At 37.8% G+C, this 27,543-nt stretch overlaps 1 protein-coding gene across 3 annotated transcripts in view; it reads left to right on the forward strand.

The window, feature by feature from the left end:
* BLOC1S5 (biogenesis of lysosomal organelles complex 1 subunit 5) overlaps positions 1-18,169 on the forward strand; it is a 60,383-nt gene extending 42,214 nt beyond the window's left edge. Inside the window, exons 4-5 of one of the 3 annotated variants that reach the window (XM_008146128.3) lie at positions 716-774; positions 14,253-18,169. In XM_008146128.3, the coding sequence (XP_008144350.1) occupies positions 716-774; positions 14,253-14,432 (239 nt within the window). In that variant the 3' untranslated portion in view covers positions 14,433-18,169. Of the gene's footprint in view, positions 1-715; positions 775-7,499; positions 8,228-14,252 lie in introns of those variants that run through there. The other 2 variants (XM_028152454.2, XM_054721495.1) reach the window with 2 other exon arrangements.
* The last annotated feature ends 9,374 nt before the right edge of the window (positions 18,170-27,543 follow it).

Consider the following 27,543-nt stretch of genomic DNA (forward strand, 5'->3'; position numbering starts at 1 on the left):
ATATTCTGTAAAGTGTGACAGTGATCCTCTTCTAAATAGAAAAGTGGGATTAAAAGGAGTAATGCATGGAAAGTACTTAGTACAGGTCTTGGCACATAATAATAATAAATAACTATAGTAATTATTACTAACAGTTTTGGTCCATTAGAAAGGAAAACAACTCAATGAAAACAAACTGGAGAAATCTGAATCTGGCAGTGGCAGTCAGGATGAATTTGAAGACAAGAGCAGAGGCGAGAAGAATAGTAGAAAGTTGTTGAAGCATTCCAGTAATGCCTGCAAGAGAGCAATAGCGTGCATGAGACGAAGGGAAAGGGGCCTAGTGAATGGGAAAGACACTGTAAAGGCACAATCAAAATGTAATGCTAAGTTTATATCTTTTTAGAGAATTCTAAGGTTATTGTTGACAATTTGTCATTGGAATTAGTACTTAAATGCCTTTGGCTTGCAACTCAAAGCTCAAGAATGATGGTAGTTCTGATTATGACATACTGAATATATTGGTAGAACTTCTCTCTCTCTCTCTCTCTCTCTCTCTCTCTCTCTCTCTCTCTCTCTCTCTCTCTCTCTTTTGCTATCCCACCACAACCAAAATAATATCAGGTTTTTTTGCATAGTTTTTTGAGATCTAAAACAATCCAAGTATTTGTTTTCCCAGGTCATTCTTTTGTTGATCAAGGGCTGCTAATTGAAAACCCATTCTCTTTTATTTCAGTGCAAGCAGCTACTGACTCAGTCTGTAGACTCCAACAGAGGGAACAGGAACGAAAAAAGGTAAAAGTAGATCATTTGGGTATTGGAGCCTCTAACTTCAGGGCTTTTATTATAATCATATTAATAGCTTTTGATTAAAAGAAATTATCTGAATTTGTTTTTTTATGCAATGATTTTAAAAGATTTTAAAATGGCTAATTCATTCATGATGTTTTGAAGAAGTATGGGTACATGGTTGCACCATCCATATGTTTATAATTTAAATTACAGACCTTGACCTTTTTTTCCCCACCTTTTCAACATTTCCATCTTTTCCTTGAAAGTGGTATTTGTCTATGGAGGAGAGAGAATAGGACTTTTACATGGAAAAAAAATACCCACCAGATTGGAAATATAAATCTTCCTTCGCGCCTGAAGCATTGAGTATAGTATGTATATTTCTTCTAGAGAAGGAAGCATTCATGCCTGTGGATGGGTTATTTAATGAATAGTCGTAAGTGTGTGTGAATCACTTGCCAGGTAGTGCTTTGCTTATTTTAATTATATCTTAACTAAATTCAGATGTGGAAAAATAGCTTAAGGACTTAAGTTCCTGTTATAATTTGGTGTTTTCACATATAGTTTTCATGAAGTATTTATATAGCTTATTTATTGCTTTAAACTAATAAAGATACACTTAAGAAATGTTGAAAATACTAAGTCATTTTGAAATACACACCTTTTTGTATGTGCGTGTATCAACAAGTGTTACTATCTCCATTTTTCTGGAAGGTGTTGTGCTTAATCTACAATAATGGTTCAGATTTGGCATTGTATAAAAATATAATGGAATGAACCTTGCCCCAGTTTGAATGTCTTCACCCTCTGCTCAACTTTAAATATTGATATAAAGTTTAAACATTGAACAGTTTGATGAATCAAGCCTACTGAAAGAACTTGACATTCAAGCCAGGTGGGAAGGCTGCCCAAGAAGAGTAGGATTGTTTCTAGCAGGCCAGGTCAGGAAACAGGGCCATTGCAGAGCACCTTGATAAAAGGGCAAGGCAAAACCATAGGCAGGAAAGACTGGGTTGGGTGGAGTGTTTGCACTGTGTCTAAAGAGCACTGTATAGGCAGGAACAGTGGCTTCAGTGGGCTTTTCCTGGCTGGACAGATTTTTTTTTTTTTAATCCTCTACTTTGCTAGGGGAAAAATTTTACTTTGTTAAGTTTGAAGCAGTTTGTATACTCAGGAGGTAAAAGTCTAGGGGTCACAAACCACTAGTCTATAATAATAAGAGGATAATATGCTAATTAGACGGATGTCATTCCGGATGAAGCCGGGGCCAGAGGGAAGCCTGGGTCACGGGTGCCAAAGGGAAGCCAGTGCCAGCACCTGGGGAAAGGAAGGCCTACTTTTTTTTCTACTCTTGCACGAATTTCGTGCATCGAGCCTCTAGTCCTATATAATAAAAAGGTAATATGCAAATTGACTGTCACTCCAACACACAAGATGTCCGCCCCCATGTGGTCAAAGATGGCCACCCCCATGTGGACACAAGATGGCTGCCACAAGATGGCCGGCAGGGGAGGGCAGTTGTGGGCGATCAGGCCAGCAGGGGAGGGCAGTTAGGGGGTACCAGGCCAGCAGGTGAGGGCAGTTTGGGGTAACCAGGCCTGCAGGGGTGAACAGTTGGGGGGGGGACCAGGCCTGCAGGGGAGGACAGTTGGGGTGGGACCAGGCCTGCAGGGGAGGGTAGTTGGGGGTGATCAGGCCTGCAGGGGAGGGTAGTTAGGGGTGATCAGGCCTGCAGGGGAGGACTGTTGGGGGGATCCAGGCCTTCAGGGGAGGGCAGTTGGGGGGACCAGGCCTGCAGGGGAGGGCAGTTGGGGGGACCCAGCCCTTCAGGAGAGGGCAGTTGGGGGGGACCAGGCCTGCAGGGGAGGGTAGTTGGGAGTGATCAGGCCTGCAGGGGAGGACTATTGGGGGGACCCAGGCCTTCAGGGGAGGGCAGTTGGGGGGGACAAGGCCTGCAGGGGAGGGCAGTTGGGGGGACCCAGGCCTGCAGGGGAGGGCCATTGGGGGACCAGGCCTACAGGGGAGGGCAGTTGGGGGTGACCAGACCTGCAGGGGAGGACAGTTGGGGGGGACCAGGCCTTCAGGGGAGGACAGTTGGGGGGGACCCAGGCCTGCAGGGGAGGGCCATTGGGGGGACCAGGACTGCAGGGGAGGGCAGTTGGGAGGGACCAGACCTGCAAGGGAGGGCAGTTGCAGTTGATCAGGCCTGCAGGGGAGGGCAGTTGGGGGTGACCAGGCCTGCAGGGGAGGACAGTTGGGGGGGGACCAGGCCTGCAGGGGAGGACAGTTGGGGGACCCAGGCCTGCAGGTGAGGGCCATTGGGGGGACCAGGCCTGCAGGGGAGGGCAGTTGGAGGCAACCAAGCCTGCAGGTGAGGGCAGTTGGGGGCGACCGGACCAGCAGGGTAGGGCAGTTGGGAGGGACAAGGCCTGCAGGGAAGGGCAGTTGGGGGCAACTGGGCCTGCAGGGGAGGGCAGTTAGGGGTAACCGGGCCTGCAGGGGAGGGCTGTTTGGAGGACTAGCCCTGCAGGGGAGGGCAGTTAGGGGTGACCAGGCCAGCAGGGGAGGGCAGTTAGGGGCAATCGGGCCGGCAGGGGAGCAGTTAGGCGTCAATCAGGTTGGCAAGGAAGTCGTTAGGGGGTGATCAGTCTGGCAGGCAGAAGCAGTTTGGGGCAATCAGGCAGGCAGGCAGGCGAGCAGTTGGGAGCCAACAGTCCTGTATTGTGAGAGGGATGTCCCAGTTTGAAGATGGTGAAGTCTTGGCTGTGGGACACACACACACACACACACACACACACACACACACACACACGCTGTGCACGAAATTTTCGTGCACCAGGCCTCTAGTACTAATATAATGTAGGATAAAGTAAAAGCTGTGGTCCAGTCACAAGGAACTTTGTAGGATCTGGCAAAAGAGTAATTTATTAGGAGGATGCTAGCATTCGTGCCAACCTTGCTCAATGAGTTGGGATTCATTTGACAGGAGATGGGAAGAAAAATATGATAAGGTGACAGATATCGTGTGAGAAAAGACAAAAGATGTTAGAATTCAGTAGTCTGCGGAGCTGGGATGTGGACTATCTAAAGCGTGGTGGGGAACTTTTTTCTGCCAAGTGCCATTTGGATATTTATAACATAACTTGCGGACCATACAAAGTTATCAACTTAAAAATTAGCCTGCTTGCCCTAGCCGGTTTGGCTCAGTGGATAGAGTGTCGGCCTGCAGACTGAAAGGTCCCCAGTTCAATTCCTGTCAAGGGCACATGCCCAGGTTGCATGCTTGATCCCCAGTGGGGGGCGTGCTGAAGGCAGCAGATCAATGATTCTCTCTCAGCATTGATGTTTCTCTCCCTCTCCCTTTCTCTCTGAAATCAATACAAATATATATTTTTAAAATTAGCCTACTATATTTGGTCAAACGTTGAATTAACTCACCCCTAATGCCTTGGCAGGGCCAGACCAAATGATTTTGCAGGTCTCATATGGCCTGTGGGCCGCACATTCCCCACCCTGATCTAAAGGGTTATATCTGAGGATGATTGTGGAGAACCTTGATTGCTCTACTAAACAAGTTGTTACTGAAGGCACCAGGAGCATTTCTGTGTTTGAGAAGCAAAAAGACTTTTTCTGTAAGAACACTGGCTCTTCCTGGGTGTAACATGTGCAGTTCTCTTGGCTTTCACAATGAAAATTAAAAAAGGGTGTCCTCTGCATGTTGAACATGTTGCTGCGTGATTTAAGCAGATTCATGTGAAAATGCTCTCACGCGTTATTGGTCTTCCTAAGATTTCGTCACAGTAGTTACGATTCTGATAAAATGACGATTCTTTTCATCCTTGAGCAGAACTAACCTAAAATTAAATTGTAATTGGAATGGTTCTTCTTGGCACTTTGAACTTTTTTCACATTTGGCGTATTAACTATATGTTAGTAGGGAAATGACCAGATTTGGTTAAAAAAGAAAATATGGTGTCTTCTATTTCTAGCTGTTTTCTTTATTAGCTAGCTGTATGTTCTTGGACAATGCCTTGAGCTTCAAGCGCTTCATCTGCAAAATAAATACCTATTTTACTTAACTTGATGGATATTTTACTTACCTGATAGATTGTATTTTTTGTTTTATGTGAAATGGTTTTTCAAATTGTATATCACTGTTCATATGTAAGGTGGCACATTTTCCCTGCCAGTTCAATCATTTGTTTAAGATGCAGGCAATCACTTTGTGCATAAGAGCCCTGTTATGGTTTATTAGAGTTGGCAAAGCCCTTGAAAATCCTACCCATTCATGATTTTCTGAATTGAAAAATACTATCTCATGGTTTTTTTTCTTAAAGTAGCCTCAAGAAATAATAAAACCCTCAAGAAATAATAAAACATTTAAGAATATTTTAGTCTTAAATGTATTTCGGTAGGTATTATGTTAGAGAACGTTACTGAGCTATCTATAGAGTACACATTAAAGTTACTATTTTAGAATGTACTGAAATGTTGTGTTTCACTAAGGACTGATATGGAGTCTGTGAAACCTACTTGCATAATCAGCCACCCTGAGTATTTTCTTTTCTCAAGATAACGTAATAAAATTAACCAGCTATAAGTCACACAAAGATGTGCTTTTCCTAGAAGAATAAAAATTCTTTATACTCTTCCAAGGCAATGAACCTTTAGTCTTTATTTCTTTTTCAGTGTTTATGTAGTTAGCAAAACATTTGAAATATGTATCTTTAAGAATTTTTTTTTTTCTGTCATCTGGCTTTTGCCAAAACTTTGACATGACAGAGCTTTCAACACTACAAATATATAAAAGACATAGAGGTAAAGTTTAATTTCTCATCTAGCAAATATGTACAAAGCAAAATTGACGTCTAGCTGCATTTTGTAATCTAATGTTAATTGTTGCCCTTAGTTATACTGTTGGCTACATTTTGTGTATTTGAATGGCTCTCAGAACAAAGAAAGATGGGAGTAGTAATGGAATAAAATAGACTCTTGCCATTAATCATTAATTCTTTTATGTCAAGACAATTTGTGGAATTCTGTGGGAAGTAAATTATGATAAACGTCATTCATCCAAATCACATTTCCCACAATTGATATCTAAAAGTACATTTATAAGAACAATAAATGTCTTGAAAACGACTCACTAATACAAAGTTGCATTTTGGATGCTAGCAATAAGAGTAGTGCAATGAAAATACAAGTAGCAAAAAAATAAAGAAAATACAAGTAGCCTATAAAATTCACTGGCCATTAAAAATATGCCATCAAGGGAAGTGAGCTTGTTAATATGTGTGAATAGTTTAAACTTGGTTTCCATATACAAGTATCAACTTTTGAAGCCACAGTCAACCAAACTAGAGATAGTAATGAAGTAAACATGAATCCTTTGATTCATCTTGTCCACAAATATTTATTAGATTTAGTTATATCCCAGTATGATTTTTATGAGATCAGTGAGATAGCATAGATTATACATTGTTCTTGATAGAGTGTGAAAATGCAGAGTTAATAGATCAATAAGTAATATTCTATTTAAAATCATTACTGACAGTTGTTATTCTGACACTTCTTACCAAAGTAAATACTTTTTCATTTGTTTGTGTCGGGCGTATGTAAAATTAATGGCATGTGTGTTACTGACAGATGTTCCATAGGGCCTTTTAGACTGAGTTTTCTCTGAGACCAGGGTTTCTCAACCTCTGCACTATTGACATTTTGGACCAGATAATTCTTTGTTTGGGGGGAGGGGGGCTGGCCTGTGCTTTGTAAGGTGTTTGCAGCATCCTTGGCCTTTACCCATTATATGCCAGGAACACCTCCCCCTAACCCATGCTATGATAACCAGAAATCTGGGATACAGAAGCATCAAAATCCATTCCCAGTTGAGAACCACTGACTTCGACTAAAGCATGCAGAAATGTATTATGTGTCCCAGAGTTCATTTCTAGACCTGGTCCTAGAATGGTTTGGCTTCAAGATTGGCTTCTCTTTAAATTTACGTCTATTGAAATATATATGTAAGACAGTTTATTATTACTATTTTTTACTTTGTTGTAGAAAGAGACAAAACCATTAAAGCTAATTACTCCTAGTACACAGTTGTAGCTCATTAACAAACTTTCTCTTAATTTTCTTTTTGGCATTTTCTAAATGTATCTTCAGAAAATCAGTTGCATCCACTTTATAAAGAATGTAGTTGGTTTCATTTATGAAGAATCCTCTGAAACCTGATTTGAATTTTTTTTATTGTGATAAAATATACCAAACATAAAATTTACCAGTTTAAGCATGCAGTTCTGTAGCATAAAATACATTCACGTTGTTCTGCAACAATCACCACCATCCATTTCCAGAACTTTTTCATCTTTCCCAGCTGAGACTCTGTACCCATTAAACACTAATGCCCCATTCTCCCCTCCTCACCCCTGGTAACCGCCGTTCCACTTTCTGTCGCCAAAATTTGACTACTCTAGGTTTCCTTCTAAATGGAATCATATAGCATTTATCTTTTTGTGATTGGCTTCTGTTATATAGTGTCTTCATGGTTCATTTGTGTTGTGTCATGTATCAGGATTTCATTCCTTTTTAAAGATGAATATATTTTGTGTATCCATTCATCTATCCATGGGTACTGGGTTGCTTCTACCTTTTGACTGTTGTGAATAATACTGCTATTAATTTGGGTGAACAGATATTAGTTCAAATTCCTCCTTTTCTTTCTTTAGGATATATAACCAGAAGTAGACTTACTGTATCATATGATAATTCTATTTTTAATTTTCTGAGGAACCACAGAAGTTGCACCATTTTATCTCCTGACCAGCACAGTGTGCAAGGGTTCCATTTTCTCCACATCCTTGTTATTTTCTGGTGTGTTTTTTCATAGTAGCCATTCTGATGGCTATCTCATTGTGGTTTTGATTTGCATTTCCCTGATGATTAGTGATGTTGAACATCTTTTCTTATGATTTTTGGACATTTGTATATCTTCTTTGTAGAAATGTCCTTTGGGATTTTGATGAGAATTGTATTAAATCTTTATATGCCAAGACCATTCAATAGCGAAAGGACAATCTTTTCAACAAGTAGTGCTGGGAAAACTATATATCCACATGCAAAAAAATGATACTGGACCCTTACCTTGTATCATATACAAAAATTATTTCAACATGGAACAAAGACCTAAAACTATAAAATTCTTAGAAGAAAACAGGGAAACCTCATGACGTTGGATTTGGCAATGATTCCTTGGCTGTGACACCAAAAGCACAGGCAACAAAAGTAAAAATAAATTTTTGTTTTTACTTCATCAAAATTAAAAACATTTGTGCATCAAACGACATTATGAACAGACTGAAAAGGCAATCCCCAGAAAATGAGAAATATTTGCAAATCATGTATCTAATAAGGAGTTAATATTAAAAATACATTTTAAAAACTATATAGCTCAATAACAACAATAATAATAAAACAATTTGATTTAAAAAATGGACAAAGGGCTTTTCCATTGGTCTAAATGTCTATCTTTATGCTAGTTCCACACTGATTACAGTAGCTTTGCAGTATGTTTTGAAATTAGGAAATGTGTTTTTTAATGTAGGTTTTATTATTTAGATTTGGTGAAGTCAACAGATTGGAGATGATTGCCATCTCCAATAAAGATAATTTGTTACTCATAGTTCTCAAAAGGAGGGGGCATGCTGTGCACACAGGACCATGTAGCAAAGCACTAGGGTTTGTCAGGCAGAATGAAAGGGGGGAAAACATGGGCAAGAGCTTTAATGTGGTTTCCAAAGGAAGTGACATGTGAAGCAGGCTAATCAGGCTTAGGATTGTCTAGTTTGAATAATTTTATCAAGCTCTGGGGCATAAGAGCATAGTTGTCTGGTACCTGGCCTGGGGTAGGTAGATAGTGGCCTAGAATGTGCGAGTCCAATAAAGAACGTAGTTAGGGTATGGGCTTTGTATTGGTTGGCTTGCATATAAAAGGTGTGCTCACAGGGTGGTTGTTTACTGTCTCTAGGAATAAGTTAGCTCTGGAAGGGACAGTCTCTCCAGGGTCAGCAAGACCCCAGATACAAAAACATCATGAACACATGGTTAACACAGTATGAGACATCAATTTTGTTCTTCTTTTCCAAGAATTGTTTTTGTTTTGACTATTTGGTGTCACTTCATATACATTTTAGAATGGATTTTTCTGTTTCTGTAAAAAACATCATTGGGATTTTAATAAGGATTTTATCAAATCTATAGATCACTTTGGATAGTATTGACATCTTAACAAAATAAAATCTTCCAGTCCATGAGCATGAGTTGCCTTTCCATTGATTTGTGTCTTAAATTTCTTTCAACAATGTTTTGTAGTTTTTAGCATACAAGTCTTTTGCCTCCTTGATTAAATTTATTCTAAGTATTTTATTCTTTTTCAATGCTATTATAAATGGAATTGTTTTCTTAATTTTTTTGGATTGTTCTTTGTTAGGGTATAGAAATGCAACTAACTTTCCATGTTGATTTTGTATCCTGTAAATTTGCTCAATTTGTTTAGTATTTCTAGCAGTTTTTTGTGGAATCTTACAATTTTTGACATATAAATCATGTTGTTTGTGAATACAGATAATTTTGTTTCTTCCTTTCCATTTTGGATGCCTTTTATTTTCTTGCCTAATAGCTCTGGTTAGGACTTCAAATACTATGTTGAATAGAAGTTGAAAAAGCAGAATACTTGTTCCTGATATTGGAGGGAAAGCTTTCAGTTTTTCACATATTGCCTTTATTATGTTGAGATAGTTTCCTACTATTACTAGATTGTGGGTTGTTTTTATCATGTCAGGGTATTGAATTTTGTCAAATGTGTTTTCAATATCAATTGAGATGATTATGTGTTTTTTCTTCATTCTGTTGATGTAGTGTATTTTATCAGTTGATTCTCGTGTGTTGAACCATCCTTGCATTCCAGGAACAAATCCTACTTGATTATAACATCTGATCCTTTTGATATACTGTTGAATTTAGTTTGCTAGTTTTTTGTTGAGGTATATGTTGTATCAGTTAGTATTAGCACAGTGCTGGACTCATAGAATGAGTTAAATCTTCTATCCTTTTTAATTTATTTGGGAATCGTTTGAAAAGGATTTGTGTTAATACTTGAAATGTTTGGTAGAATTCACTAATAAAGTCATCTACTCCTTGTGTGATTTGATTTTTAATACCACATGATTTTATATGATCACTTGCTAGAAGAAACAAAGAAAAACTAGACCAAAGTTAGTTCCACTTTTATTTTTACAGTCCCATATATATATATCTCTTAAGTGGTTCACATTGTGTTTTTTTAAATCTCTTAATTATTTTTGATATGGGAATGTGAAATACATATTTGTTTTTGCCATTTTAAAAACATAGCCAATCCTCAAGACTCATAATGTTTGGTTTGAACAGCATTATATAGCAAAAAAGAGCAGAAAACTAGATTTTTACTATTGATTCTACCCCTTTCTCACTGTGTGACCTTGGGAAGATGTCCATAGGAGTAGTGTACCCTATCATATTTGACACTAGAATAGATCATCTTTAAGCCCCTCCCCGACAAATTATTTGTAATAATAATCCTGATGTTAAAGAATAATAAGAAAATAATGCAGATAGTATTTTTTAACTTAATGTACATAATTATACCATTGAAAAACCTAAACAATTTAAAAAGTGCTATAACAGCAAAAGGAAAAAGTAAGAGAGTAATCATTTTAAGTACATTAATATAGTTTTTGAAAAAAGGAGGAAAAAACATATCTACCTACATATTGGTCTGTTACAGTAATGATAATGTTATAGTTTGCTTTTGATTCTTAAGCAGATTTATTAATGACTTCATCAAATTTGATCTTTGCATATTCAATTTAAAATAGTATATCAGATTTATCAATCTGTCTTGACTGATAGTTGATTGAAAATACGTTTATTATAAATTTCAAAAAGTTTTTCATATGAAGTCTAGAAGAGATTCATAAAAATCACATTTTACAATAAATCCAGAAATTGCAATTCTGTCTTTGTTTCTTTGGAAATTATTCTAATGGCTCCCAATATCTTTGCATTATAAAAATTGTAAATACAAATAAAAACATATGCAAATTTAAGTACAAAAAATGGTATGGTAATGTAAGATGATAGATTTGAACTAAATTCGGGTTTTATTTCAGCAATTGCTCTGCCATCATTGGTTAAATGCAAGAATATTTACTTGCCCAGAGGTTGGAGGAGCTGAACATCCAGAGAAACTGAAATGACTCTTAGCTACTGGGAATTTACATTTGAAATGAACATGTATAGCTGACTTTACCTTTGTCCAGGACTGGCTATTTAAACTGGGAGTCCTCTAAATTAACTCCAGTGTAGATTACAACATTTATTAAAGATTAAACTATAAAAATGTGTTAATTTGTAACATATACTATTGTTAAAATTCAACAACCTCAGCAATTGTTTAGGACTGACCAAAGAAAGATTTTGGGTTTAGGAGTGGTATTTCATTACTGACATTATTCAGTATTGCCAGTGCCTGATGGTAATAAAAGACAGTCTTTCAGCTCTTTGTGTAATTGATTTAAATTCTGTACAGACATTGCACCCCCTGATTGCTTGCACCCAGGGCAGAGCTCACCCACCCTCCTGCTGTTGTTGGTCTGCCACCAGTACCGATTATATCATTACTGGGGAAAAAGGAAGCTGCAGACCGCCATATGTAATATGACTTCATTTTGTTGTTAAAAAAAATATGGTTGTATAAATATAGGAGAAAATCTTTTGAATACCCATCAAACTATTAATAATTCTAGGGAAAAAAGATAATACTTGGAAAAGATTTAGTGTGTATGTGTTGGGGGAGGGAGGACTATCACTTTCTATAAGACTTAATGTGAATTTGTTTGAATATAACTATGGCAACATAGCAAAATAGTATATAGTGGAATCATCAAAGGGGATTGAAGTGAACATGGGAATGAAAGAGGAAACTTACTTTTATTTGAGTTACTTCTATTGTTCGAATTATTACAAGAAAGTATTACTAAAATAAAATGACTACAGTTAAAGAGCAAAAAAAAAACACCTTAATTTGGAGAGGATAAAAAGTAGTGTGACATGCCTTCCAGATTCTTTGCTTGTGAGTTTTTAAAAAATGTATTGAGTATTTAGAGAGAGAGAGGGGAAGGGAGAGGGAGAGAGAAAGAGAAACATTGATATGAGAGTGGAACATCTATTGGGCTGCCTCCTGCACACCCCCTACTGGGGAGTGAGCCTGCAACCCAGGCATGTGCCCTGACCTGGAATCAAACCAGCGACCTTTTGGTGCATGGGACAACATCCAGCCAACTGAATCACACTGGCCAGAGTGCTTGTGATTTTGTATAATAATAATATTGACCTTTTATTAAGCACCACAGGCACTGAGCTAGGAACTTGACATGTATTACCTCTGATTTTTACAAATATTATTTATGGATATAAAGTGTTGTTTTCCTCATTTTAAAGTTAAAGAAACTTTTTAACTTGCTCAGCATCATAAAACTGGTAATAAGTGAACCAGAATTTGAAGCAAGGTTTATTGCCTCCCAAATCTTCATCTTTCTCCATTGAGCTGCCTGGTGGGAAGTGGAACCAGGTCCAAATCACAGGGTCAGATGAGCCAATTATGGTGTTTCGATTAAAAATAAAATAATAAACTTTTAAATAACATCTGAGCTTGGATGTTGATGTTCTCTATATTTATTAAAAATTAATTTACAGCTAAAACAAGATACCCTTTTGAGAAAATTTGTGTTTGTCTTTTCTTTTTAGTCTAATGGCTTTTCTCATTTAATAGTTTGTGCAAAAGTTCTATGAAAATAATTTATTTTATACATCTTTTGGACAATTACAATCCATGAGGCTAAAAAGTTAAAAAGTAATGTTTTGAATTTTGTTTAACCTGCTTCCCAACTTTATTGGATCTGTAAAACCCTCCTTAACCTTTTCTCCTCACCACTGTAATACCTATTTAAATTCCAAAAGTCTATGGGACATATTTTAGGCTAATGTTTTACTATAACTCAAACTTCAGGCCCTCACTCTCTTTTTACTTGAGAAGCCTCTGTGCTGAGGAACTTCACATAGGATTGGCAGAAAAAGCTCTTGCAATAGCCTTTTTCATTTGGTCTAGTGAAAGAGACTTTTAGCTACCTATGTAGAATTTCCTCTGGAAAGATCTGATTTGCATTTTGTGATAGAAAAGACATAGGTGTTAAAAAGACTTAAGTTAGACTCTGCAACTTCATAGCTGAGTGACCATGGGGAAGTAAATTTAGTGTCCTTAAGCCTTTATTTCTTCGTGTGTAAAATAAGAATAATGTAACCTTGTAAGAGAGGTTTATAGAAGTAGATAAGATACACAAAACAGCTAACAGAAATATGCATTTCATAAGTACTTAGAGCATGATGGCTTATCCAGCTCTTCTTCCTGCTTCTCATCATGTCCCAGATAAGAGAGAAAGTAAGGCAGCAAGGACTTTATGGGCCACATGAAAACCTGGTTTTATCTTTTCCCATAGCTCTCTTCCAGCAGCTGAGCTACCAGTACGTAAGTACACCAGGTGTCTACATTAGCCTGCTGGAATTAGTAATGGCTTTAGGTGTTTTCTAGGTCTCTGTGGTTTGCATCATCACATTTTGCTTGTTTGTTGAATAGGACTTAGCTTGTCTCAAAACTTAACTGCTAAAGATGTGTGTAGAATATTTGAGGCAGAGATATAGTTATTTTTCATGCTCTCTTTTTCTCTTTAGCTCATTGTTGTCCATATTCAAAGATAATAATTGAAATTATACTAAATTTATGCCTTTTTTACTTATTCATTGTTTTATCTCTATTGTTGTGGTACTCAAAAGCAAAAGTTTTATTCTCATATAGAAATATTAAGGAGCATCTCCAGATATTTGACAACAGATGCTTTTGGAGTTTGTTTGCTTTAAGGAATGGAACTGAACCAGAAGAGATTTCTTGAGTGGCTAACAATGCATAATTATTTTTAATGCATCTAAAAAAATATTTTGTGTAAGACATACATTTTAATATCTTATAATAATCATTTTTGGCATATATTCTTTAAGCTTGATTTAGAAGTTATATGCAGTTAAATGGGATTTGAGGAGAAATAGAAGTATGAAAATTTACTTGAATTGTATTTGATTTTGTCATTTAACAATACTAGACATTTTTGAAATTTCGGCAATGTGGATATCCATGTTCAGTCATAGTAAGTTTCTAATATGTCATGTTCTTGTTGGACATTAAAACTATAATGCAGTTTTATCATTGTGATTTTCAAGCTGTGGTTGCTATAGTAACCACATATCAAGAGTTAAAGTTATGTTTGTCTCTTCTGCATAGAAAAATAATTGTCTGGAAAATGTCACAAGACTTTCAAATTTTCTTTCCTCAGATTTATAATGACCATTTAATAGCTAGTGAAAACCAGCATATAATCCAGTGGGAAGATTTCATGAAAGAACAACACAGCAAACAGGCTGAAGTGGATGAAGAGCACAGAAGAGCTGTGGAGAGGCTTAAAGAACAATATGCTGAGATGGAGAAGGACCTAGGAAAATTTTCAACCTTTTAAGAACCTGAACCACAACAGTGTGAAAGCATTGACTTCCCCCAAAGAACTAACTATTCTCATCAAACCATTTAGCCTCTGCTTCAAGCTTAGCAATATATTTAGTGGCACTCATATCAGGAGAAAGAAACTTCTACTGGAGTACTAATTAAATGTTTAGTGGAAGAAGAGTGCTATATCTTTCCTGTTTAAGTGCCTATATATGATTATTTGGGCAAGAGTAGGAAGAAAAATTGGATAAATTTACTTTTTGTTAATCAGAATTGGTCTTCTGTTTTATTGATTATCTCAGAGAACTGTAAGTATAGACCTCTTAGAAAAATAATTCATTCTTATACGGGGTTAATATTAGTTTATTATTGTGGCTTAGGAAGCAGATATAATAGTTGCCTGCTTTAGCCTCCTTGGCTATTAGAAGAATGTGTAGAGTGTTATTCCATGAGTAATGTAGACAAAAACAATGGTCCTTGGAACAGAGATCACCTTTAAGAGAGGTGAGAGTAAAACACTCTCTACTGTAGCAAAGGTGGTCATGTTGGTCATTGAACTGCTGAAAGGTTACAGAGTCTGCAGTGCAGCATAATGCCATGTGTTTCACTGCTGACAAGACACACTTATTAAGTTTTGTGGCCTTCCAGCACTTCATACTTTCAGCTTTTAAAACATGCTTTGAAGGAAAAGCTTACCAAAAATATAGTTTGACTTTTAGCCTTTCCAAGAACCATAATCTTGCCCATAGTATTTACCTCATTTTTGTGTCTCTTTTGCTGTGGGTGAGCTTTGTAAGACAAATAATCTCTAAATATGTTTCAACTGTGTAATGAGTAATCAGCAAAATCTGCAAGGAGTTCCTCTGGAACCATACAATTATTCTGGCTCTGAATATGCCAGAAGTATTTGCCCTCATGGCAAATAATCCATGTTAAATGTAAATCCTTTTTAGTGTTTAGCGTCTGTTCTCATAAGCAGGTGTAATATGATGAAACATGTACCAACTCAGTCATCACTGTGAACTTTAAAAATCTGCATATAACAGTGTAATTGAGGAACTAAGTTATTTTTTATTTGCCATAAACAAAGCAAAATTAAATGCAATATTTCAAGAGGTTTATAGCAAATGAATTTGAGGAATGGATAAATCTTTCAAATGTTTTTTATTGCCCTTCAATAAAGAAAGGCACAGAAAGAACATATCTAACTCTCTCATGTATCTCAGTCTTACCAGTGCAGAAAGTGACAATGCTGGCTTGTGTAAATGTATGGCATACTGTCAAAGCTGCATTCTTGGCTGCATGTTGAAAATGTGATTAAAGTTAATAGAGGAGATGAAATAAGTATTTGAGATTTCTTTCAATAACACTGAACTTCTGCCAACTTTCTCTGTCTGCTACTGTAGGCTTGACAGGTTCATCAATCATCCTCTGGTACCTGGACTCAGAGGGCTCTTGCTGACACAGAGGCATGTTGGAATTTTCTTAATTCTCTTTCAGTGGATGGAAAAAAACACATACTTTTCAAAAATATCCCACACATGAAAAGCAAGGGGAGCCTTAAATGAAAATTCCCTTTGTACTGTAGGCAGTTTTTGGAATGCTATTAATTGCCAGTGCACCATTGAACAGACGCTATAACCAAGAGATCAGGACTGTGTGTGAGCAGGAATGTACTCTTAACTGTGGTTACTCAACTGGTGCAATAAGGATTTCTGATAGTATATGTCCATCTCATAGGAATAATAAATACTTTACCATATGAGTTTGTATATATTATGTAAGGATCTAAGGGACTTCTTAAACCAAAATGAAATAATTGGCTTTTTGATCTTTAAACATTTAAGATACTAACTTCTTTCTTTAGCTATTCAGTATAACTTCTAAAAATGATGGTTGGTTTGCCTCCCTTTTAATACTCTGGTAGTGAGCACTTTCATTTATATTTCTTGATCTCCAAATCACTTTTTATATGTATTATACATATATATTAACTTTTATATGGTAATTACATAATTTACAACATTTTTGCTGTCTATGCCGTTGAGCAGAGATAAAAGGGGTTCTGTATAGCTCACACGATTTTCTTTTGAATAATGCTTAAGTGCTATAGAAATACTTACTTTTTAAAGTTCTAAGTGTTTTCTATTTTTCATAATGATTCTTTTTTTACTTACATATGTGTTACTTTTGTTTCATTTCCTAACTTATAGATTTTTAAATTCTGTTCTCATTACTGATATCTGCTTTAATTGGATTGTGGTCAGAGATTGGTCTCTATAAAGTTGATATGGCAAAATTTGTTATTTTCCTTAGGACCTAAATCTGGTTAGTTTTGTAAATGTTTTCTTAGTGCTTGAAAGTCTGCATATTTTCCAGTTGTTGGGTGTCTGTTAGACCAAACTTGTTAATTGTGTTGTTCAAATTGTCTTCATTTCACTGTTGTTTTTCCTCCTATTTGATCACTCAGATTGTAAGATGTATTGAAATTTTTTTTTCATTTCTTCCTGTAATTTTGTCAGTTTTTGTTTTGTATATTTTGAAGCTTAGTTATTAAGTACATACAAATTTAGAATTATCTTCCAAGTTTAGAATCTAGTCTTATATTTATAGTCATGACCTCTATTCCTAATAATGTTTTTATTTCATTCTACATTGCTTTAAAAATCTGTGCTTTAACAAATATATAGGCCACACCAGCTGGTTAGTATTTGTATGGTATATATTTCTTTATGCTTCTATTGAACCTTTCTATTATGTTTTAGATGTGCCTCTTAAAAACTGTAATTTTTCTTTCTTTTTATCTGGTTATCTTTTACCTGGAGAGTTTAATCAATCTATATTTATTGAACTTACTACTATATTAGGGTTTACTTATATCATCTTATTATAATTTTTGTAACACTTTTTTCTGTTACCTTACTGCCCTTGTGGGGTGTTTTGGGGTTTTTTGCCTTCTTTCAGGTTAAGTTGTGTTTTGTTTTTCCATTTACTTTTTCTCTACTATTTTAGAAGGTAAAAAAACTCAATTTTTATCTTTTAGTGCTTACCAATTTAATTTGCATAGTTAGCATAAAATCTTTTCTTTCTAAACATAAGAGACTTTTGAATAAAGTCTGATTCCCCCCACCCTCAACTTATAAATTAGCATCTAAAGTTTATTTTATCTCAGTTTAACTCCAAAAATAATTATGCAGTCAATATTTATTTAGACTTACCTACAAGTTTATCATTTCATTATCCCTGAAAGTTAGCTGGGTTGACAGTCATTTTTTCTCAGTATTTAAAATTATCCTGTTCAGATTCATTGAGCTTCTTGAATCTACGAATTTGTATCTTTCATAAATTCTAAAAATTCTCAACTTTTATCTCTTTGAATATTGTACTTCCTTCATTCTGTCTATTCTCTCCTTTTGGGTATCAAATTAGACTTATGTTTTACTGTCTCACTCTGTTCTCTGTATCTCTGATTCATATTTTCTGTCTCTGTCTCTGTGTGGAATTTTGACCATGCATGTAAATTCTGGATAGTTTCTTTAACTCTGTTGCTCACTTCACTCATTCTGTCTTCTCACTGTTTCTAACCTACTTAACCTATCATTTTTTAAATTATGGTTGTGTGTTTTTTCTTTCATTTCCAGAGTGTTGTTTGGTTCTTCCTCAGACTTTCCTGATCATTTGGGATAGTTCCATTATTCACTCTTTTTCTTTTCCTTAAACATATTAAATGTACTTTTTTTGTGGATCTGACTCTACAATTTGTCGTTTGCTGTTTTTTCCGCAACAAGTTTATGGTGATTTGTTTTCTAATGTGATCAGTGATTTTGACTGTGAGTTCATATTCCTCTTTACTTGATTTTAGAGAATCTTTTGTTTAAAGTATGCTTCTACAGAGAAGATTTCTCTTTCTAGAACCACTGGTTTGTTTCTTGTGACACTGCTAACCCTGGGCCACTTCAAAGTCAATGTTCACCTTGGGTTCCCGCCTCCCCCTCCCCTGTTCTTTAGCACATGCACATGCACTCTCACACACACTTAGAGGTAGTGTGAATTTCATCCTTAAACATAGTGTTGGGCCGTGAATGGCATTCCTAGAGGACACTGTTTCCCCCTTCAAAGCTCTACTTAAGGAAAGAAGAGAAACTTTAGGTGGTTTCGTAGTTCACTCACTGAAAGTGGTTCCCTATGGAGATTCCCCAATCCCTTTGCTCATCCACCTCAGTCCCTGTTATGAACTGAATTCTGTCCCTCCAGATGTATATGTCAAAGCCCTAACCCCAATGTGACTACATTTGGAGATAGGGCCTTTAAGGTTGTAATTAGGTTAAATGAGGTAATAAGGGTGGGGCCCTAATCTGTTAGTACTGGTGTCCTTATGAGAGGAAGAGACAACAGAGCACACTCTACACACACTCAGGGGAAAGGTTGCATGACACAGCAAAAAGGTGGCCATCTGCAAACCAGGAAGAGAGGCCTCACCAGAAATGGAATTTTCTGACAGCTTGATTGTTGGACTTCTTTCCTCCAGAACTAGAGAAAATAAATGTTTATGCTATTCCATCTGTGATATTTTACTATGGCAGCCAGAGCAGACTAATACAGCCCCAGACCATGATTCTTGTCCCCCATACAGGCATAGCTCCTTAAGACTGGGGTCCTTCTGGCTGCAGGGAGACAGAGATGCCTTTAGGACAATTACAAGTTCCGGAGCTAAATTACCCTATAGAATTTCACTTTTTCCTTATCTTTATTTGGTTTTAAATTTTATTCTAGCCTTTTTGGTATTCAGCAGCTAGTGAGATTTCTCTTTATAGAAATGGCATGTTAGACAAGTATATGTTGATTTTATTATATTAATATTTCTCCCAAGAATATGACCATATCATATCTAATAATAGACAAATATGCAAATTGACCATACCTTCGCTATGCCCACAGCCAATCAGGGGTGCTATGCAAATTAGCACAGCAAAGATGGCAGGCGGGGCGAGGAGGCAGCGCCTGCTGCCGCCAGCGGGACCCATGCCAAGGCCCGATCACGGACCGGGACTGGCAGGCGCTGACTCAAGCCAAGCTCCGTAGCACCCACCGCCACAGGCGGGACCCAAGCTACAGCCCGTTCGCGGACCTGCTGACTCAAGCCAAGCTCCGCAGTGCCCGCCGCCTCAGGCGGGACCCAAGCCATGCCCCAATCATGGACCAGGGCAGGCGGCGTGGGTCAGCGCCCTAGCCACTGGCCTGATCCAAGCCGCCATCACACTGCCTGCCTGTTCCAAGCTACAATGGGGGCCCGGGCAAGCAGCGGGGGGCAAAGCCCTAGGCCGGTGCTTGCCCGGATCGCGGACCCAGGCTGGCGGCGTGAGGCAGTGCCACACACTGCTGGTGAGGTCCAAGCCGATGGGACCTGGGCAACTTCTGCCAAGGCCCGCCTGTGGGCTCGAGCAGAGGGAGAAAGCAGGCAGCTTAGAGGGCATTGCTCCCTCTGGAGCCCCAGCTTCCGCATCCCAGCTGTGGAAACTGACAACCGGTAGGAGGAAGTCCCACCCCCACAGAAACGGCCAGAACCAGCCATTGGTCACACAGCTCAAGGCCTGACAGTTAAGACTCATTCACCTGTATCTCAGACCGTGGCCGTAGAGAGGTGGGACTATGTCCAAAGGAAAACTGTTGATACAACGTAGCTCTGCAGCAGAAAGATGCCGACGTTATCGACAGAAAATGTCTGAAGAGCAAAGGGCACCTGATCTTGAAAGAAGGCGACGCCTACGACAGAATGTATCTGAAGAGCAGCTATTGGAAAAATGTCGCTCTGAAGCCGAAAAACACCGGCATCTTCGACAGAAAATGTCTAAAGACCAACGTGCCTATGAAGTTGAAAGAAGGCGGTGGCGAAGACAGAAGTCTAGAGAACAGTCATCAACAAGTACTAGCAATACTGTAGGAACTGCCTTCTCAGCGAAAATGGAGTACATGAGGATGCAATTCTCGAACATAGTTGTGGTGGAATGGCTGTTAGATGTGAATTTTGCCTATCAATAAATTTCTCTGATGAAAAAGCATCCGATGGGGAATTTACTCGATGTTGTAGCAAAGGGAAAGTCTGTCCAAATGATATACATTTTCCAGAATACCCAGCATATTTAAAAAGATTAATGACAAACGAAGATTCTGACAGTAAAAATTTCATGGAAAATATTCGATCCATAAATAGTTCTTTTGCTTTTGCTTCCATGGGTGCAAATATTGCATCGCCATCAGGATATGGGTCATACTGTTTTAGAATACACGGACAAGTTTATCACCGTACTGGAACTTTACATCCTTCGGATGGTGTTTCTCGGAAGTTTGCTCAACTCTATATTTTGGATACAGCCGAAGCTACAAGTAAACGATTAGCAATGCCAGAGAACCAGGGCTGCTCAGAAAGACTCATGATCAACATCAATAACCTCATGCATGAAATAAATGAATTAACAAAATCGTACAAAATGCTACATGAGGTAGAAAAGGAAGCCCAATCTGAAGCAGCAGCAAAAGGTATAGCTCCCACAGAAGTAACTATGGCAATTAAATATGATCGTAACAGTGACCCAGGTAGATATAATTCTCCCTGTGTAACCGAGGTTGCTGTCATATTCAGAAACGAAGATGGAGAACCTCCTTTTGAAAGGGACTTGCTCATTCATTGTAAACCAAGTGCCACTAAAATGAAACAAATCAGTATCCTGTTTCCTACATTAGATGCAATGACATATCCTATTCTTTTTCCACATGGTGAAAAAGGCTGGGGAACAGATATTGCATTAAGACTCAAAGACAACAGTGTACTCAACAATAATACTAGACAAAATGTAAGGACACGACTCACACAAATGCAGTATTATGGATTTCATCTCTCTGTGAGGGACACGTTCAATCCTATTTTAAATGCAGGAAAATTAACTCAATAGTTTATTGTGGATTCATATTCAAAAATGGAGGCAAATCGAATAAATTTCATTAAAGCAAACCAATCTAAGTTGAGAGTTGAAAAATATAGTGGTTTGATAGATTATCTCAAATCTAGATCTGAAAATGACAATGTACCGATTGGTAAAATGATAATACTCCCATCATCTTTTGAGGGTAGTCCCAGAAATACGCAACAGCGATATCCGGATGCTATGGCAATTGTAACAAAGTATGGCAAGCCCGATTTATTTATAACCATGACATGCAACCCTAAATGGGCAGATATTACAAACAATCTACAACGCTGGCAAAAAGTTGAAAACAGACCTGACTTGTTAGCCAGAATTTTTAATATTAAGCTGAACGCTCTTTTAAATGATGTATGCAAATTCCATTTGTTTGGCAAAGTAATAGCTAAGATTCATGTCATTGAATTTCAGAAACGAGGACTGCCTCACGCTCACATATTATTGATATTAGATAGTGAATCCAAATTACGTTCAGAAAATGACATTGACCGTATAGTTAAGGCAGAAATTCTAGATGAGGACCAGTGTCCTCAACTTTTTCAAATTGTAAAATCAAATATGGTACATGGACCATGTGGAATACAAAATCCAAATAGTCCATGTATGGAAAATGGAAAATGTTCAAAGGGATATCCAAAAGAATTTCAAAATGTGACCATTGGAAATATTGATGGATATCCCAAATACAAACGAAGATCTGGTAGTACCATTTCTATTGGAAATAAAATTGTCGATAATACTTGTATTGTCCCTTATAACCCGTATTTGTGCCTCAAATATAACTGTCATATAAATGTTGAAGTCTGTGCATCAATTAGAAGTGTCAAATATCTATTTAAATACATCTATAAAGGTCATGATTGTGCAAATATTCAAATTTCTGAAAAAAATATTATCAATCATGACGAAGTACAGGACTTCATTGACTCCAGGTATGTGAGCGCTCCTGAGGCTGTTTGGAGACTTTTTGGAATGCGAATGCATGACCAATCTCATGCAATCATAAGATTAGCTATTCATTTGCCAAATGATCAGAATTTGTATTTTCATGCCGATGATTTTGCTGAAGTTTTAGATAGGGCTAAAAGACATAACTCAACTTTGATGTCTTGGTTCTTATTGAATAGAGAAGACTCTGATGCACGTAATTATTATTATTGGGAGATTCCACAGCATTATGTGTTTAATAATTCTTTGTGGACAAAACGCCGAAAGGGTGGGAATAAAGTATTAGGTAGACTGTTCACTGTGAGCTTCAGAGAACCAGAACGATAATACCTTAGACTTTTGCTTCTGCATGTAAAAGGTGCGATAAGTTTTGAGGATCTGCGAACTGTAGGAGGTGTAACTTATGATACATTTCATGAAGCTGCTAAACACCGAGGATTATTACTTGACGACACTATCTGGAAAGGTACGATTGACGATGCAATCGTCCTTAATATGCCCAAACAACTGCGGCAACTTTTTGCATACATATGTGTGTTTGGATGTCCTGCTGCTGCAGAGAAATTATGGGATGAGAATAAATCTCATTTTATTGAAGATTTCTGTTGGAAATTGCACCGAAGAGAAGGTGCCTGTGTGAACTGTGAAATGCATGCCCTTAATGAAATTCAGGAGGTATTCACATTGCATGGAATGAAATGTTCACATTTCAAACTTCCGGACTATCCTTTATTAATGAATGCAAATACATGTGATGAATCATACGAACGACAACAGGCAGAAGTTTTTTTTTTTTTTTTAAATATATTTTATTGATTTTTACAGGGAGGAAGGGAGAAGGATAGAGAGCTAGAAACGTCGATGAGAGAGAAACATCGACCAGCTGCCTCCTGCACACCCCCTACTGGGGATGTGCCCGCAACCAAGATACATGCCCTTGACGGGAATCAAACCTGGGACCTTCCAGTCCGCAGGCCGACGCTCTATCCACTGAGCCAAACCGGTTTTGGCGAGGCAGAAGTTTTGATAAATTCTCTGAATGATGAACAGTTGGTAGCCTTTCAGACTATAACTTCAGCCATAGAAGATCAAACTGTACACCCCAAATGCTTTTTCTTGGATGGTAGTGGAAAAACATATCTGTATAAAGTTTTAATACATTATATTAGAGGTCGTGGTGGTACTGTTTTACCCACAGCATCTACAAGAATTGCTGCAAATTTACTTCACGGTGGAAGAACCTTTCATTCCCAATATAAATTACCAATTCCATTAAATGAAACTTTAATTTCTAGACTCGATATAAAGAGCGAAGTTGCTAAAACCATTAAAAAGGCCCAACTTATTATTGATGAATGCACCATGGCATCCAGTCATGCTATAAACGCCATAGATAGATTACTAAGAGAAATTATGAATTTGAATGTTGCATTTGGTGGGAAAGTTCTTCTTGGAAGGGATTTTCGACAATGTCTCAGTATTGTACCGCATGCTATGCGATCAGCCATAGTACAAACGAGTTTAAAGTACTGTGATGTTTGGGGATGTTTCAGAAAGTTGTCTCTTACAACAAATATGAGATCAGAGGATTCTGCTTATAGTGAATGGTTAGTAAAACTTGGAGATGGCAAACTTGATAGCAGTTTTCATTTAGGAATGGATATTATTGAAATTCTCCCCATGAAATGATTTGTAATGGATCTATTATTGAAGCCACCTTTGGAAATAGTATATCTATAGATAATATTAAAAATATATCTAAATGTGCAATTCTTTGTCCAAAAAATGAGCACGTTCAAAATTATATGAAGAAATTTTGGATATACCTGATGGAGATTTTCCCACATATTTGAGTGATGATTCCATTGACTCCACTGATGATGCTGAAAAGGAAAATTTTCCCATTGAATTTCTTAATAGTATTACTCCTTCAGGAATGCCGTGCCATAAATTAAAATTGAAAGTGTGTGCAATCATCATGCTATTGAGAAATCTTAATAGTAAATGGGGTCTTTGTAATGGTACCAGATTTATTATCAAAAGATTACGACCTAACATTATCAAAGCTGAAGTATTAACAGGATCTGCAGAGGGAGAGGTTGTTCTGATTCCAAGAATTGATTTGTCCCCATCTGACACTGGCCTCCCATTTAAATTGATTCGACGACAGTTTCCCGTGATGCCAGCATTTGCGATGACTATTAATAAATCACAAGGACAAACTCTAGACAGAGTAGGAATATTCCTACCTGAACCCGTTTTTGCATATGGTCAGTTATATGTTGCTTTCTCTCGAGTTCGAAGAGCATGTGACATTAAAGTTAAAGTTGTAAATACTTTATCTCAAGGGAAATTAGTCAAGCACTCTGAAAGTGTTTTCACTCTTAATGTGGTATACAGGGAGATATTAGAATAAGTTTAATCACTTTATCAGTCATTATTTGCATCAATGTTGTTTTTATATTATGAGTTTGTTATTGTTATATCATTTTGTTATTTATTAATAAAATTATGTATTATTTTCATATACATTGTACTCATTTCCTTTTATCTCTCACACTTCTATTATAGAGAAAGGGCAAATAGCAATATTAAAATATTTCCTCTAATTCCCTTTTAATGTGCACGAATTTCGTGCACCGGACCACTAGTTCTAGTATAAAAGATGATACCTTTTCTTTCAAATATTGTGCTAGATATTTTCTATTTGGTTGTTTCTTATTACTACCTGTGAACTAATTTGATTGTTTCTATATCTTCTATGGATACTTTTTACTACTTGTGAGCTAATGAAAGCAAATAAGATTGCCCAAGCCCTAGCCAGTTTGGCTCAGTGGTTGAAGTGTCGGCCCATGGACTAAAGGATCCTGGGTTCAATTCAGGTCAAGGGCACATACCTCAGTTGCAGACTCAGATCCCCGCCCTGGTCGGGGCGTGTACAGGAGGCAACCAATGGATGTGTTACCTTGATGTTTCTCACTGTCTGTCTCTCCCCCTCCTTTCCACTCTGTCTAAAAAAATCAATGGAAAAAATATCTTTGGGTGAGGATTAACAACAACAAAAACTGTTGTGGCTGGTGTGGCTCAGTAGTTGAGTGTTGACCCATGAACCAGGAGGTCACAGTTCAATTCCTGGTCAGGGCATGTGACTGGTTTGCGAGCTCAATCCCAAGTAGGGGTTGTGCAAGAGGCAGCCGATTAATGATTCTATCATTAATGTTTCTGTCCCTCTTCCCTTCCTCTCTCTGAAATCAATTAAAAAATATTTTTTAAAAGAAAGAAAGCAAATAAGATTACTGTAGTTTTCTAAACCTGCATAACTCTTATCTGAATAGTTCATTTTGGTTTCCTTTTGTTTTCTTCTTTTTAGAACATTATTGTGGTTTATGAAAATGCCCAGATATTTATTATTGATGTGTAGGTAGGAGTACTAGGTATTAAACCCAAAGTACATGAAAATACGGAGGAGTCACAAATGCCTCCCAGCCACATCGGGAATTCTCTACTTTATTCCTTTAACACGTAAACTATCTATCTGAACACTTCCATTTACTTTTAAACAATTTTCTAATATACAGGGTGGAGCAAAATTAGGTTTACAGTTGTAAGCATGCACAACACGGAGTTTATTTTTGTATTAATTGTCTTAATTACCAATATGAATAACTGTAAGTCTACTTTTGCCACATCCTGTATATGTGTTTTAATACATTGGACTCTGGTTGGCATTGCAAATTAAAAGGGCTTTATAGCTTTGGAATTTAGCATAATGACTGCTTTTCCTTAAATTTTACCCTAGGGGCTCTTTTTTGCCATGTGGAACTGTAAGTCTTTATCTCAGGGGAAAAAAAAATATCAGAAAAATATTTTAAACATTAATTCAGCCAAAATATTTGAAGTTACCAATATAGAAAATATATTTTATAATAGATTATTCTTAATATTCCCCAAAGGCTTTATAATTATTTCATTCATTTTTAACTCCAATAAATGTGAATCTTAATATTATATTGACGAATGGTCATAAAATGAAAAGAGGGTCAAAATTAGTTATCTCACTTGCACCCTGATCTTGTTATTTTCATTTTTTAATTTTAATTGCAGAAAATAGTACCTTTATGTGCCTTGATTGTGAACATTAGCAAAACAATATTTTCTCTGATATATTTATATTTTGTTCTATAAACAAGAAAAAAGTAATGTAGATTTTCAAATGTGATAAACTCCACAGAGCAATCCTATATAATAAAAGCCTAATATGCAAATTGTCCCCTGGGGCAGTTGTTCGGCCAGGATTTCTACCAGGAGACTGGGAGTTTGACCAGGAGTTTGACCGCTTGCTATGACATGTGCTGACCACCAGGGGGCGGTGTGGAACATGGAGGGCATCGGTGACATGGTGCTGGCAGTGGAGGCGCTGCTGGCCCCAATGGGCCCTGACGAGAGTGGGACCATGGCGGGATGGTGGAGCAGGTGAGCGGGCAGCGCCAGGCCAAGGCGGGTGCGATTGGGGGCCTGATTACCCCACAGACGGCGACCAGCGGTGGCAGCGGGTGGTGGGGCTGCCATCTCGCTCCATCCATCACTCCGCAGGCGGGATGGTGGAGCAGGTGAGGGGTTGGCACCAGGCCAAGGCAAGGTGCCAGATGGGGCTGTGAGGCTGGGGGCACAAGCTGGAGCCCGATCTCCACAGGCCACCCCGAGGTACCCCACCCATGCACAAATTTGTGCACCGGACTTCTAGTAAATAAATACACTAACATTTGATCCTCACAAAAATTCAAGATTCAAATAATCTCTGAAGAAATAGTCAAAATCAATTTAAGGTAAGTAAACACAATACTTCTATTTGCATAACACAGCTTGCAGCTTGCAGTTTACAGTATACTTGTAAGAGCTTTATATATAACTAGAGGCCTGGTGCATGAAATTTGTCCACTTGGGGGGGTGGTGGTCCCCAGCCTGGCCTATACCCTCTCACAGTGCAGGAGCCCCGCGATTGATCTCCCCAAAGAGGTAGGCCCCGCCCACCCATCTGAGGCTCCTTGATGGATTATCCCAAAGAGGTAGGCCAGGGCTGGGGTCCTGCTCCCGGCATCGCCGTGCAAAGCCGCAGGAACCCCCTTCGTGCTGCGCACATAGCATCAAGTCCCCGCCCACCCACGCGTGCCTGTTGTGCACACAGCCTCCTGGTGA

Source organism: Eptesicus fuscus, chromosome 9 (assembly GCF_027574615.1).
Source record: "Eptesicus fuscus isolate TK198812 chromosome 9, DD_ASM_mEF_20220401, whole genome shotgun sequence".
Taxonomy (NCBI): Eukaryota; Metazoa; Chordata; class Mammalia; order Chiroptera; family Vespertilionidae; genus Eptesicus; species Eptesicus fuscus.